A 16288-nucleotide genomic window follows, 5' to 3' on the forward strand; every position below is an offset into this window, starting at 1 on the left:
GATTGGTGGAGAAGTTATAGATTGATATATTTTACTATTACATATTTTGTGTTTAATTCATAAATTATCTTCAATTGCATTTTCAGTATTATCATTTTTTATGTGTAACTGTAGACTTGTATTTGCTTTGCATGAAGTAGAAACTCTGAAAACACTGTTTCATACACTAAAATAACTTTGGGGGTAAAAATATATTTAATTTAGACATAATCATGCCCTTCTGGAGCAACAGCCTGGATGGGACCTATCACCGCAGCTGCCAGTTGCCTCCTCACTTCCTCCCCACTGGGATCCAACTGCTGATGGTGAGGCTTATCTTGGTTATCGTCCCTCACCATGACCACCTCCCCCAAGGGCAAGTCCTCCAAGTCCATTGCAATGTTGTGCAAAATTACACAACATGCAATGACCACCGGCGCAAAGGTGGGCCTCACCTCTAGGGCTTTCAAGAAGATGGTCCTCCAGCGGGTTTTCAAGATGCCGAAGGCCCGCTCAATTATTGAACGGGCCTTGGTGTGATGTTGGTTGAAATGCCTGTCAGCTTCTCTCACCACTGGTTCACGGTAGGGTGTAATTATGGCGTGCAGGGATACCCACCGTCCCCAAGGATAAGGTAACCCTGGGGGGGGGGGGTATAGTTTGTCCGCAAAAATGGAGCTGTTCCTGTTCACCCAGGCGTCACGGACTGATCCTGGGTAGCCAACACATATGTCCAGGAACAGCCCCTTGTTGTTGCACACCGCCTGCAGCTGCACTGAAAATGTTCTGTTCAAATAGCAGGCTTGATTTTGTGATGGTGGCTTGATCCTAACTTGGCAGCCATCAATGGCTCCCACAACCTTAGAAAAGGTTGGGGAACGTGCCAGCTGTGCAAAACCATCGCCGATTGTGTCCAGGTCCATGGCATGGGGGAGGGAGATTATTCGCTCCTTGAGCCTAAGGATGTTCCCTGATATGCGGTGGATTATATTGTGTATTGTTGTGCGTGGCATAGCGAAGACCCGTGACACCACTCTATAAGAGGTGGCACTGGCAAGCCAGAACAAAAAGACCAAGACGTCCAGTTCAAGGCCCCAGCCAGAACACTGTCGGTCATTCTTGCGCAAGAGCGCAATCAGCCTCATGGTGGTGGGTCTGCTCAGTTGAAAAACAATTGGAGAAGGGGGACCTGTTCATTCCTGACGCAGTATCTTTCCGGCTCCGGCTGTAATAGGCACCAAATAAAGTGTCACTTCTGGGGCCTGTACTACGAAGCGGGGTTACTGGCTTAGCTGGGTAACTTCGAGAGTAAGTTGATCACGTGTGGCGTAACTTCCCGGTTAACCCGTACTACGAAAGCTGGATAGGTTTTAACCGAGGTATGCTGCCATGGCAATTTACGCTGCATCTCAAACCTGCTCCGAGCAGGTTATGATCTTGGTTAACCGGGGGTTTGCGGTTAACCACACCCTTTATAGGCGAAGTACCACCCCACAATGTCGACGTAGGCTACCTGGAAGATCCATTATTGGAGCGCAAATTATAAGCGTCTCTCTTCGCAAGGCGAGGGTTTTTAAAGACCGCCAGAATCTTTCTCCATATGTAGAATGTTCTCTATGAAAGATAGCCGAGGGAATTCTCAGCCGAGGGAATTCGTTGCATTTGTCAGCTGATCGAGGCAAAGTGGAGGCTATATGCATAGGCAATATAACATATTTTCATAATTAAGAAATATTAATGCTGGCCCCAGCCGTGGTGCAACTGGCTGGGGCACCTGCACCGCACGCCGGCGACCCGGGTTCGATTCCCGCCCCGTGGTCCTTTCCGGATCCCACCCCTACTCTCTCTCCTGCTCGTTTCCTGTCATGCTCTCTACTGTCCTGTCCAATTAAAGGCATAAAAAGCCCAAAAAAATAATCTTTAAAAAAAAAAGAAATATTAATGCAAGGTTTAACTAGGCCTATATAAACCTTCTGAATGTTTTTGAGTTTTATTTTCACCTGCTGCCAGCGGCACTGCTGTTACATCTAAAAATGTTCACAGGATTAGGCACACTAAATCAGTCAATGGGGCTAAACATTCAGTTATCCTTATTAATCTACATGGCATGTATTGTGTTGCATCTGCAGGACTCTTATGAAATCAACATTTATTTATTTCAACACATTTCAGACTTTCCGCAAGCTATTATTAATCCTCCGTAACACATAGGCCAGCTATTCAAGGAACATGAAATAAAACTTTACTTTCATATATATCCGATCTGCAATAGAGAGCCGAAGTCCCGCCTCTTCCGTTTGCCTCCATGGGACCTATCTTTGGATTTTTTTTTAATGGCAGTCAATGGAGAAAGATAAATTATTTTCTGGTCCCGATTGTCTTGTGCCTTGAATTACCCATATGATGTTTGTCCATTTTAATGACAATTTTTCACGTAAAGACATTTGAAAAGTATGTCGTAACTACTTTACAACATTGTGAAAGATCGTGTTTCCAACGACTACAAACACATCAGTCGCGTTAGTGACGTTACACCAATTCACAGCCACGGGCGCCAGCAACAGGTCTTATTTGAGCTTCCCCCTTGCCGATGAAAATATCAAGAGTCAGAGGATTAAACTCATCAGATAAGTTGTATTTCATTCATAGACTGTACAAACACTGCTGTTAAGTGACTTAGCTGACAGCAAGATGTAACCGTTAACTAGCATAATAGCTAGCTAACTAGCCAGCCTCTCGTTTGCTAGTTGGTGACGTGCATCGTCTGAGACGAGAGATGTAGTCCACTGAATGGATTCGCACAAAACGTACATAACTTTTAAAGTCTAACGAAAAACAGAACTTTATTAATGTGAAAAATTATCTTTTAAATTCCAACACATCATATGTGAAATGCACGGTCCAACTCGAACGGGACCAAAAAATAATTGTTATCTCTCCATTGACTCCCGTGCATAACAAATCGTGAAATAGGTCCCATAGACCGGAACTGGAAGGGCGGGACTTCGGCTCTCTATACGTTCCCAACAGCCTTGTCTTGCTTTGTTTGCTGCCGACGTATTTGATTTGTGTCGTAGAGTGGGTTTTGATCCCTCGCAACTTTTTATAATCATTGCGCAGATCATCCGTAAAATAACGTGATCGCGTCATCATTAAAAGTGGTGGCTTTGCGCCGCAACCCGCCCATTTTATGTGAACGCGCACCAACTCCGATGAGGTTAACCCCAGTTCAACAAATCAACTTCTTACTCAGCGTCGTAGTACCGATTCACACCAATGAAGATAACCAGGTTTTGTCAACCCCGGTTTAGCGAAGTAACCCTGGGTTACATTTGGGTAGGTTGAACTCCCTTCGTAGTACAGGCCCCTGAACTACTTAAGTGTGTTTTATTTTTGTAGCATTTAAGTTCATATATTGTAGTTAACTGCTTAAATAAGACAATTAAACTTAAATAATAAGTAAGATAGAAATGTTTTGTGTACAACACTGGAAATATAAAGGTTGTCGACACCTCATTGCATGCCAAATAAAAATATTTTTTCTGTTAGCCAATTGTATGTGAAAGGTTACTGGCTCCCCTTGTCTACAGGGAGATCATGAAAAATAGGTGAGAACTCTGATCACAATGTAAAAGATTGTTTTACTTCTGAAAGGCAAAGACTGATGTGGGACAACTTTACGAACACATTTGTCTAACTGTTGTTCCTATGGCTCCACCTTGTGGTTGTTTTAAAAAGGTATGTAAGCTATGAAAATCGTTAAAGGAACCGTATGTAGGAAATGTATTTCAGTTTATCAGTTCAGTCAAATCATGCTAATTTCAAATATATCACTGACAACAGTAGTCCGGCCAAGATATTTTCATTTAAAAGTGAAGTTGCAGCCCTCAACTGATGTTGATGTTGTTCTGTGTTTTGGTTTGATGCGCCGCCCTACACTACGAATCACGAAGTCAGTAGTATTTCGCCATCCGGGTTGCCAGCTATGCTAGTTACCACAGACAGCTGCAGCTACAAACGTGTTGGATAAAAAATGTCTAACGTTATGTTACCTAAAAGACCTTGTTATGAATCCAAAATACGTCTAAATAAAACAAGGATTTAGGAGATTGAGACGGCTGAAAACGGAGAAGAATTTGAAGACCGACGTCAGTGTTGTTAATTTGCTCCTGGACAGGTAAAGATTCATCAGTTTGGCTAACTTACTTGTAGGCTACTGTTAATGGACATTTTAAATAGCCTATTCATGACAGTTGAACAAATTATGCAAGTTCGTGTAAAGTATGTTGGCCATATGGAGGAGGTGGGTCATTGAATTGAAAAGGTAGGCTAAGGAATTGTTTGGGAAATAAAAGCCGCTTGTAGTCATTGCTAACGTTAGCAATGCATTATCAGAGTTCGTTTCTGTTTTTATGCTGAGGAAAACAGCACTTGCCATTGAAAGCTAGCAGCCTACGTTCCTGCTGCAGCTAGCTGGCAACCGTGACTCAGAGGGGAGGGGGAGGCGATTCACCGCTCTACAGTATTTTGAAAGTAATTGCAGTACTCGTTTTGGCCAAAATCCTATATACGGTTCCTTTAAATCCATTTCATTGCAAGACCCTGGCTCGTGAGATTGTAGTAGCCTATACTAACGCACGTTTTATTTGATCGTTTTTAAATATATATATAGTATATATATTATACTAATTGAATGGCAAAGGGTGTCGACAGACTTTCTAGAAAAGACCAAGCAAACAGCAGCTATTAATTGAGTGAAATTGCCTCGCCAAGAGGGGCGCTAGCATAAACATTAACAGTAACGCTTCTATATGTGGCAAGTGGGACATGACTAAGTAGCAGACTACGCCACGATGGCTTGCACCCAAAGAATTAGTTCTCTCTATAACAAAAGGCACTCAGGTTCGTGATGGATTTAGCCAGAGACAGTGGTCCAGTACAAAAGTATAGCTTTTTATTTATAAAAGCCACAGAGCACACATACACACTGTAATACTTCACACAACAGGTGGTTTGGACTTCACAGCAAACGTATTCACAGCAATCACAATACACTGCACACCAAATTAAACAAGGCCTACACACACTTATACTATTCACAAAGCACGCGCACACACAGGAGGGAGAGGGAGAATAGGGCTGAAGCCTACCAGTGGGAAGCAGTGGCTCGAGCAATGAGCGTCCCTGAAAAACACCCCACTCACACGTGCCAGGTTCACACACACTCAAACCACAAGGAAGAAGTCACACTTGGTGAACACACTGCCACTGCACACCAAAGAGGAACCACCACCGTCAGGACACTGCTCCCACCGGCAATTCTCGGCACCTACACAGACAGGGAACAGGTGTAACCCCGCATTCACACTGTCTCCGTCCGTCAACGGATCTCATTCACTTTGCATGGGGCGGACTCGAAATGCATTGTGGGTCCGTCCGTCGCTTAAGCTCCGTTGCCTCCGTCAAGAAAGTTGAGAAATGTTCAACTTTTCAGGCAGCGACGGATCCGTCAGCCAATCAGATCACGTGTATGCAAATACACATACGGCAGATTCAACCTCCGTGATCCGTTGACGGACGGAGACAGTGTGTACGCGGGGTAAGGGACATACATTGATAACATGTAACCAACCTCCAGAGAAGGTTTAAAATAAACGACCACAGCTTAAGAAACATATGTAGACTACGTATAACGAGACAGACGGAAACAAAACAATGACAGTCAAACACACTATGAACACACGTTCACAATAAAGACAGCTGCCGTGCGAAATCCACAGCGTTGGACAAACAGTAACAAGCTAGCCACCGGCTAGCAATTACAAGTCGGGAGGGGCAGTCGGGCGGTCACAATGAAGCAAACCGTACACAAAATATCCGCAAAGCAGCAGCTGTTCAGCGCCTGATGTCGCCAACCAGCAGTCACACCCCGGCTAAATAGCACTGCCTGAAATACATAAAATATCTACATTAAAACATATCTAACTTATACCATCAGCTGATGCTCGTGGTGGCAACATACCTCCGATTAACCACGCTGCGTTTCAGGCCCAAGCTCTGATGGCCAATTGCAGGGTAGGCTACACTCTCCATGAAAGGCTGCGTCAGCACAGGGGATTCTACGGGAGGAAATATTACATAAGCCCTTGGAGACCCAACAGACGGGAACCAGACTGGACCTAAACGTATAGCCAACTTACCTGCGGCGCTAAGGTGGACGGACAACCAAGTAACCAGGGCAAGCATCGGGTGCCGGTGACGTCACCCGTCAAAAGAAAAGTCCCCGTTTATAAACGGGCTTGGTCACCCCAATTGGCTCTGCCGTTAACTACGGGCCACTCACAGCAGACTGCTGTATCCTGTTAGGTACAGCCTGCTACATATAGCAAATGTGATATTACCTTGCCATGTGGTTAATAATTTATTATGTCTGGCTTGTAAAACACGAAGACGTCTCGCCCTTGCAGTGTCATTTCGTCTCCTTTGTCTGAGCGACAATACTTTGATGAAGAGAGTCACAACTAATGCCTGAATAGGATCCATTTTTAACGTAAGTGTGCTAAGTTAGCGTTAAGACCAGTAAAGATCTATAGATGCACGCAAGCCTATGGAAGTTTTAAAACGTATAATAACGGCCTAGGCTTTACCTTAGGATTGCCAATTTGTAGGCTATATCATTTCGTGGGCTATAGGCCAACACAGCTACGTAATGCAACCCCCGTTTAATAATTTAATAATTGTTGTAGGCTACTACCCACATAAAGTTAGGATGAACACAGATGTATAACAGTTTTATTTATACACCACTGTCAATTAATTTTGAGAGTAGACCTTCGTGCCAAATTGAATCGAATGCTTTATGGAAGTCAACGAAGCAGGCAAATACTTTTGATTTGTTTTGGTTCATATGTTTGTCAATTAGGGTTTGTAATGTGAAGATATGGTCTGATGTTCTTTAATTTGGTAGGAATCCAATTTGGCTTTTGCTTAAGACACTGTGCTCGATGAGGAAGTTCATGATTCTTTTATTCATGATGTTGCAGAAAACCTTCCCCAGATTACTGCTTACACAGATGCCTCGATAATTGTTTGGGTCTAATTTGTCTCCACTTTTGAATATGGGCGTTATGAGTCCTTTATTCCAAGCACCAGGAAAATGACCAACACTCAAAATGAAATTAAAAAGTTTTAGTATCGCCATGTTGAGCCTGTGGTCAGCATTTATTAGCATTTCACTAATAATTCCATCTGGTCCACTCGCTTTTTTTGGTTTTAGGGTGTGTATTCTGTTTAGTAGTTCCTCTTCGGTGATGGGGTAATCTAATGGATTTTGGTATTTAGAAATTGTGTTCTCCATTTTGGTCAGTTTTTTGACTATTTGGATTTCTCTCTCTCTCACGCACAGTCGCACACGCACGCACGAACGCACACACACACAGTTATTTAAACATATAAAATAAGTAACACATGAACTCTATTATATACTCAAGCACTCACACACACAACATACACTATTTACACACTATTTTACACACTATGCTCCTTAGCCAACAGCCTTCTTTTACGGCCACCCTCCTGGTCAGCTACCAGCTGCAGCCACCTCTTCATGACTGCCTCCACCTGGGCCTCATCTGCACTGCTGAAGAGTGGATTCTTCCTCACTGCAGCTGTGGAAAATATATGGATAGGTGTTATGGGAAATGGAAATGGGCACACACATGCAAAATTTCAAATATTGTTTGACATGAAAATTCTTTATTTGCCAAAATAAACTTACCAATCACCACCTCTCTCACCCGGAGACTGGCCAAGGAGGTCTTTCCATGGACCCCCCTCCAGTTCATCTGTATGGCGAGTTGATTGCTGAAGACCCGCTTCATAATGCGCCACACACAGTCCCGAGTGTCGGAACCCCCTATAACCCCAAGATAGTTGACCTAAAACAGATTTGAAAAGAAACAAACAAATTCAGCTAGTTATTCATCATAAACTATGTGACCAAAATGTATTTCTCTCCAGTCCATTAGAGATGTCCATGCTTCTCATAATCTTTATACTTCCACAGTTGTGCATGTTGTGTACTTTGCTGTTTACTTTGCATGTGTGGTGGTTGTGATAAAAGGTAATTTAGTATAATCCATTGCCTTAGATACACAAACAAGCTCACCATCTTCTCCCTATAATCTGGAGCTTTGAGGTTTTTCTCCAAACCTAGCAGCTGGTTGAGGTCCTGGATGGGAAGGCCTTCCAGGACCTCCACAGTATGGCTCCCCTCTCTGTGCTCCAGCACCATCTCTAATTTTGTCATAATCTCCCTCATCATGCCTATGATGGAGAAATTAGCAATATGTTAACATTAGTTAGGCCTACTTGTTACGAGTTACTCATTGTGATGGATATGCTTTAAAGGAGTCCTAGAATTCAAAACCACATTCACCTTGTTACTGTTGAATTTAGGCTGCGAGCAGTGTCCAAAGGACAACACCAAAGACTTTACCGCGTCCCCCGCCTGCTTTCGTATGCAAATTGGGAAATAGAAACAGCCGTGTTGAAATGCTCCAATCTGAACAGAGCTCAGATAACACGTAATAGGCGCCCATCCCCCTTTAGACACACCCCTCGGCCCCTCTCATTTGCATACCTTCGATTAATAATTCTTGTTAAACTGCTCTTACGATGCTAGTATCTAGATATGTGGTCTATGGCAGAGACGTTGTAATGCTAGCGTTATTACAGCTAACTTTGGAGAGTTACTATACTAAGAAATGTACTGATAAAATTTACCAATCTAACACATTCATTCTGTTGGGGAATCTGCTGCACTTCATCTTCGTCAGAACCTTCTTCTGACTCGGTTTATACATGTACGGCTGTATTCCTTATTTAAATCCATTGTTGATAGCTTTATCAAAGACTTTGGCTTTATTTACCAGCAGTAAACGTAGTTTCACTTTGCTCTAGCTTCAGACCGGTGGATTGAGCCAATCAACTTTCAGGACATATCGGCCAATAGACCAATCAGCGCGCATCTCATTTGAATATTCATGAACTTGCTGAGTGGGCGGGAAAAACAAACTGTTTCATTGCAAGGCTTATTTATGACCTTGTATTAGGCGATCTAGCAGTGCTCCTGGGGCGTTTTCAGCCCCACAAATTTACATATGACATTATTTAGGCTCAAAGATCAATTTGTAATGGTCAAAAAATGCGTTCTATGACTCCTTTAACAGTACTTTAACAGTACTTTTACAACCGTCATCTTCAGACAAAACTGCCTCAGCGTCAGAAAAACCTTGTCATCCTCAGGAAAAACTGTGTCAGCGTCAGAAAAACCTTGTCATCCTCAGGAAAAACTGTGTCAGCGTCAGGTTGTCATCCTCAGATAAAACAGGTGTCAGACTCAGAAAAACATCCGTTATCTTCAGACAAAACTGCCTCAGCGTCAGAAAAACCTTGTCATCCTCAGGAAAAACTATGTCAGCGTCAGGTTGTCATCCTCAGATAAAAATGCCTCAGCGTCAGAAAAACCTCTGTCATCCTGACGCTGACACAGTTTTGCCTGAAGATGACGGATGTTTTTCTGAGTCTGAGACACCTGAGTCTGAGGATGTCCTAAAATGTACACCGTACTGCCGTCTCTACACAGCAGACTCCTCCTGCCACCCACCAAGAAACAGCTGCAGTGTCCTCCTCTTCCAGCTCAGCTTCAACAGAGCAAAACATTACATCTGCTCCTGTGCTTATGCTTCAGCAAGACACAGTCTCCTGTTTGTGTTCCAACTGCGGGAGGACATGGATGTCTTTGTGGACGCCTATGTTGACTAACAGGGCCTAAAGATCAACTGCATGTTTCTGGAGACACAATAAGCACAAAACAGTTTTTATTCTTGTTCTTTTTTTATGTGTAACCCCATCTTGACGGGTGTGCGTTATAAGGCACTTGTTACAGTCAATACAAACCAGCTAAATTAGCAGTGGCGCAAAACAGGATCCCGAGCTCTCAGCGGTGGTGTGGTGAGCTGGCTGAAATATCCCTGAATTACCAGTAGACTAGCATTTAACAAGATAATAATACATTAAATATAGCGCGGTGCCTCCACTGTAAAGTACTACACTCACCTTAAAGCTTGTGTAAGATGTACTCTTACAGAACAAAATATGGGATGGGAAAACATGTGTTCATTAAACTAATGGTGTTTGCACTAATAAATAAATGGCCAATACACCCAGAATTATAATAAACAACAAGACAGTATTTATTTACTTAGAGTAAAAGTGAATATTCAAAAGCTTCAAAAGGAAGCGGCGGAAAGAGAAAAAACAATAGCTGCTATCGGAATGGAACGTGCACGGACGGCACGCATTGTCGGACACCTCCGTGTACGTGCAACTTAATATTCATTCCCTTAACAACAAGGACGTCGGTTTCCGTCAAAAACGAAGATCCTACCCGAAAAGGGTATATAAATTGTCTTTGTACCAAAAATATCAAAATACAGTCAATTTAAGTGGTTTAAATAGTGTTATAGGCCTAATGCTGCGTGTACATAACTGCATGAAGTAGTTTGTGGAATTTTGAAGTAGCGACGAGAATCTGACTCGGTTTAATGTTAAGCCAGCCCAACGTTTTTAACGGTCTCACATTTCAGTCGTTGGCCACTGGTCGGAGCTAATGCGCTGATTACTAAGTGAAGTGTATGACATTAAATGTAGTCTGAATTGAAAGTTATACACCTGATTTTATTGATATAGTTTTGCCTATTGGCTTCCCAGTCCTACACCACATGTTTGATGCATTGTTCACGCAGCAACACTGATATCAAAAACAACAATTATGTAATAATTATTGATAATAATTAATAATAGTAGTAATGACTAATAATAATAGAAAAAAATGTGTATTTAACATTTAGTTTTATTTTCCTTTTCTAATTATAAATATAGAAAATGGTACAAAGACATCATCAGTGGAGAGATGAGACTATGGTTCGGGCATTGGAGGAGGTACATGTAGCTGCGGGCATGCCTGTACGCCAGGCAAGTCGAATTTTCAAAGTCCCTCGCAGCAGCTTGATGGACCGAGAGAGTGGGCGGGTTACCCATGGCTGCCGTACAGGCCCAAGTCAGAAGCTCTCTGTGGCAGATGAGCAAGCACTAGTTGAGTACTGCCTGTACTGCGCAGAACATGGGTTCCCGCTCACAAGGGCCAGGGTCATGGCGTATGCCACTGCCGTATTAAGGAAGAGACATAGACAGCCAGAGCTGCCACCACTAAGCAAAAGGTGGTGGAGCGGTTTTAAGAGAAGGCACATCGCTGTCCTAAGTATAAGGACCCCAGAAAACATAGACCGCATGAGGTCTGCCTGCGCAACTGTGCAGACAACAATGCGCTATTTCGACCTACTGGAAAAAACTATGGCCGAGTACGGACTGACCGTCCGGAAAAAACGTCTCAAATATATAATTGTGATGAGACAGGATTCAATATGGAAAAAAGCAGGGACAAAGTAATGGTACAGCGGGGGGACAAAACATCCTTTTCAGCGGGTCCCTGGCACAAGAGACCACGTGTCCGTGCTGGCCTGTTTCAACGCAGCTGGGGAGGACATACCACCAATGATTATCTTTTCCAAGTACTTCCCTGGGGGGCGGTATACAACGGGGGGCCCCCAAATGCCCTATATGGGAAATCTCTGGCAGGGTACATTGACAGTGAACTGTTTCTACGTTGGTTCCATCACTTTGTCCGTCATGCGGGGAAGGAGCGCTCTCTGCTCCTTATATTTGATGGACACAAGTCCCACCTCTCACCACCAGTAGTTGAGGCAGCTAAGAGGGAGGGTGTGATACTGTTACATCTCCCGCCACACACCTCCCATGTCCTTCAGCCCCTCAACGTGGGTTTCTTTGGCCCTTTAAAGGCAACATTTTCCAAGATGGCTGGCAATCTCTGCCATTTCGTATATAGTCAATCGGACAGAATTTGCCAAAGTTTTCCGCCATCCGTACCAGCAGGTTAAAGCTAAAGGGGTTGTGATGAAAGGGTTTAAGGAGTGTGGCATCTTCCCTCTTGATAGGACGGCCATCAAACCCTGTCGCCTCATGCCCTCTCGTTGCAGAGACAGAATGAGAAGGCAGGCCAACGCTGGACCATCCTCCTCCTCTGCCCCCCCTTCACCCATACCCTCGACCTCTGGCACCACCGGAACACCCCCTATCCCAGTGGGGCCCTCTGCACCCGCTCTACCCATAGGCTCCTCTCAACCAACAGACTCTCAACTTTCCCTGGCCGCCTCCTCTCAGGACTCTCAGAACCACCCATTGGTGGAAGCAGGATTGATACCCCCTGACCTGGCTGAGGTCCTGACTCGGATCACCTATGAAAAAACGACTAGGAGGAGGGTTACTGCAAATGCCAGGGTCATCACTGGGGAGGAGTATGAGAGACTGCTACAAGATAAAGAAGATCAGTTAGCAGCAACCAGAGAGGCAAAGGAGCAGAGGGCCCGACAGAGGAAGGAGCGAGCCAGTACCATCGGCCTAGGGACCACCGACCCCGTCACAGCCTCCAGGGGAGCACCCAGCTGTGACAAGGCCCCAGCACCAGTGCAAGGTAAATAGAGTTTAAATAACTATCAATATGTATTTTTTTTTTTTTTTTTTTAAAAAGCGAAATTTTAAATACTGTCCCTTGCAGGTCAGAAGAGAAAAGGGAAGTCAGCTGGAGGGGCAAAAAAAAAAAAACAAAGGAAGAAGACAAAGGTAAAATCACTAAACCATTAAAATGATAAGATGATTAAAAGATTAAAAGAATAAAACACACACACACACACACACACACACACACGTATGACTCCCTCTGTCTTTTTGCCTTCTTTGCTGTAAGATGTCTGTGGCAGGTGCAGAAAGATTTTTCCACCAGGAGGTGAAGATATTGTGCCATGGGTGTTCTGCCCGTTGTGCATGAAGTGGTTCCACTGCACATCGCGGGCTGGTGCACTAAGATGTGAATAGTTTGTTCTTGTATCATTTAGATTCTCAGAATAGGACCAGGCTACAATACAGTACGTAACGTCATCACCCAATACATCTTTTATTTAAGTTTATCAACCACATAGAACAGTAGTCTACTTAAACTGCACTGATGACCGTAGCAAGGTAACCAGTTGTTTTCGACCAAGGGCAACCACTTGATTCATACCTTAGGACAGCATGTTGCCTGGGTGTCGCGTGAGTGTTGTCTAATTCTTAATTGTAACACAAAATGATCAAGGTTAAGTTGGCTCAGTAAGCAAGGAGACATGCAAGAGAGTTTCAGGTGGAATGATTTTGCGGGATCGAATCCAGTTTAATGCAAAGTTTATATATTTTTTACATGACTTTTGACCAACCAAGTGGCTGTAATTTAGCACTCAGCATAGGGCTATATGAAAAGCGACTTCAAACCGCCTAAAACCACTTGTTTGTAAATGTCTGCAGACACTGGTATGAGCATGGCGCATGCACGCGCAAGGAAACCAGTAGGTGGAGAAACCAGAAGGCACACAACACCGGTCAGCAGGGCGGTCGGTCCACCGGTGGGCAGCCGGAGGAAACAAGCCGGGGAGCTCCGGTGGGTCCAGCACCGGAGTGTACTTGTTTGTTTGCGTAATAATCAAAGGCAACTTGCAAACGTACCATAGGCGCAGTGATATCGTACGCAGCATCTGAAAATAGTCCCCATAGACAACAAGCAGTAGTAGTGCCAGTAGTTTGCAAGTTGCCTTGATTATTACGCCAGATGAGAGTGTAGTTCCATGTCAAATCAGCCTAGAAAAACGCCAGGTTTCACTTTCAGTTGGTCTTATTGCACTTTCTAACTTGAGAGGAGACATGTTTTAAATGGGAAAATTACCAGAAATCTTAGTCACTTTTTTTTTTTTTTTTTTTTTTTTTTTGGGGCTTTTTTGTGCCTTTAATTTTTTGACAGGACAGTAGAGAGAGACAGGAAGTGAATGGGTGTGAGAGTCAGGGTGGGATCCGGAAAGGACCACGGGGCGGGAATCGAACCCGGGTCGCCGGCGTGCGGTGCAGGTGCCCCAGCCAGTTGCGCCACGGCTGGGGCCATCTTAGTCACTTTTAAACATGAAGCTAGCAGGCGAGAAGCTAATGGTCTAATCCGATTCAATGATCTATGCTAGGCTGAAGCTAAAAGTTGTATCGCCAGTTGTATTGCCTACACAGAATGGCTGGATGAACGGGAACAAGGTAAATATCGATTGTTTTGCTCGAGGGGAGGTGGAAAATGAGCGTATTTCCAAAAATGGCGGAATATCCCTTCAAGTAGCCTAGAAATCTAGACGCACACGCACTCTAGCGGGCAAAAATATTTTTGCCTAGCGGGATGGTCTAGGGTCGCACGGTTGAGGCCAAGCCTGCGCTAGGCTCCAGGCCAGCCTAGCCAATCAGAACGCTCTATCTGTGTACGGAGTCCTTGAGCTCACCTTCGGCTTCGCCAGGGGGCTGGACCATGCGTCCTCATCCGACGAGTTGGGTGTGAGACCGTGTTGCACAACCATAGAGAACAACAAAAGATGGATAAGGCTAACGAAGCGCGCTCGTTTGAATCGGCTGTGGAAGAGTTAGACTTGGGCTTTTCTTTGAAGGATGAGCAGAAAGAAGCACTCAAGTCATTAGTTTTAAAGAGGGTGGATGATGGAGAGCGTAATGAAGGAATGAATGCTACGGGAAGCGACCTGGAGGATTCTTTTGTCAAAAAAAAGCTTTTTGCTTTCCAGTGCTCAACAGTGCAGGGGTCTCGCAGTCTCTTCGGGATTGGGTCTATGATAATAAAAATAGTTTACTGATTTACTTAGGCAACATTATGCCTGTTTGAAAGACACAGGTAGATCATGCCTGTGGAGAGGAATCAAACAGATGAACATTTCAAGTTCAGTTTATTGGTCTCAACTGAAGCGAATAAATTGAGCCCTGAAGAAGGTAAGAAACGTTTAAAAAGATTGTATACTATATCTCTTTTAAGGACATACCGTATATCAAATATCATAGATTCGGATAGATGCAATTTAGAGTGAATTTGATTTTATTTGACAGTTCACTACATGACTCTAAGGAGGACATTGATCCATGCTGTCTTACTTTGACAAACAATACAGAAGCGGTGGGATGATTGAATAAAGACTGCACAAAATAAGCCAAATAAGGTTTGTTCTGCGTTTTATCTTTGCCTTTATGTACAGAATGTGTATTATGCTGCTGTTGCTTCACTTTCTCAACTACTGTAATGGCAAATTGTACAAAAACACAGAAGGAGATGAGTGTATTCAGATCATCAGATATGTCACAGAACAAAGGTCTACATATTAAACACTTAAGTGAGGGAAGTAAAAGTCTCAAGACCTTTGCAATACACCAGACAGCAGCTTTATAGTCTGATGTCATTGAGTTGCCAAGTCCGCTTGTTATAAGTGACTTTGGGCTTGTTCATTTGCAAAGTTGCTTGAAAATATTAGTAGTTGCGGGTTGAGGTTTTTTGGGCTTGTTTTTTTGTGTAGTAACTTATTTTGGGCTTTCTCCGTATCTGCTGCCTCTCCCATGCCTTTACCCATGCTTTCCCTATGCTGCACAGGACCTGTGTCGAATCAGACGTTTCTCTTTGCCAAGTCAGAGTGATGGGGTTAAACCAGATGTAAAGAGCTCACAAAATCTTCAAAGAATAGATTAAGAAAACTGGATGTATGTGTTTAAGCACTCGTAAGCTATTTTGAAAGTTAAAGAAAGTAGCCTACATAGGCTAACATTGCTGGTAAATGAAGGCAGCAATAGGCTATGACACCAGATGCACCACGTAACTGACAGCTGACTTCTAAATGACACTACGGCCAGTCGGATGATAGATATAGATATATAAAATAGACATTTTTGACCGGCGGCGGGGATGATTATGGGGTGTCTTGAACCGATTCAGGAGGTAAAATGTCTTTGCACTCAATTGGATATCTAAACAATCACAGCAACGACACACTGTGAAATTAGTGACCTCAAATTTTGCGAGTGGCCAAAGTTGCGGTCTTTCCAGGCTAGCTTTAGGGAAATGTGCATAATATGTATCTAATATTACAATATTATTCCTTTCTTATAGGAGGAAAAATGACAAACACCAAGGAAGACAGTGAGTAAATATTTGACCCTCTTCACTTCCAATATTTTTTTGTTGATAACGATAAACTGAAGCTAAGAACAACTACTGGCTTAAAGACTTGTAAGAGGTCCATACATTGACAAAATCATAGAAAAAATATACAATGAA

The 16288-nt window shown here is 43.5% G+C and overlaps 1 protein-coding gene across 1 annotated transcript; it reads right to left on the reverse strand.

Annotated features, from left to right (window-relative positions):
• Positions 1-200: 200 nt before the first annotated feature.
• On the reverse strand, positions 201-1124 carry LOC134069714 (putative nuclease HARBI1). The gene has a single exon (XM_062525742.1). It carries the CDS (start codon positions 1122-1124, stop codon positions 201-203), a length of 924 nt encoding a protein of 307 aa, XP_062381726.1.
• Positions 1125-16288: the final 15164 nt, after the last annotated feature.

Source organism: Sardina pilchardus, chromosome 22, assembly GCF_963854185.1.
Source record: "Sardina pilchardus chromosome 22, fSarPil1.1, whole genome shotgun sequence".
In the NCBI taxonomy this organism is placed as follows: domain Eukaryota; kingdom Metazoa; phylum Chordata; class Actinopteri; order Clupeiformes; family Clupeidae; genus Sardina; species Sardina pilchardus.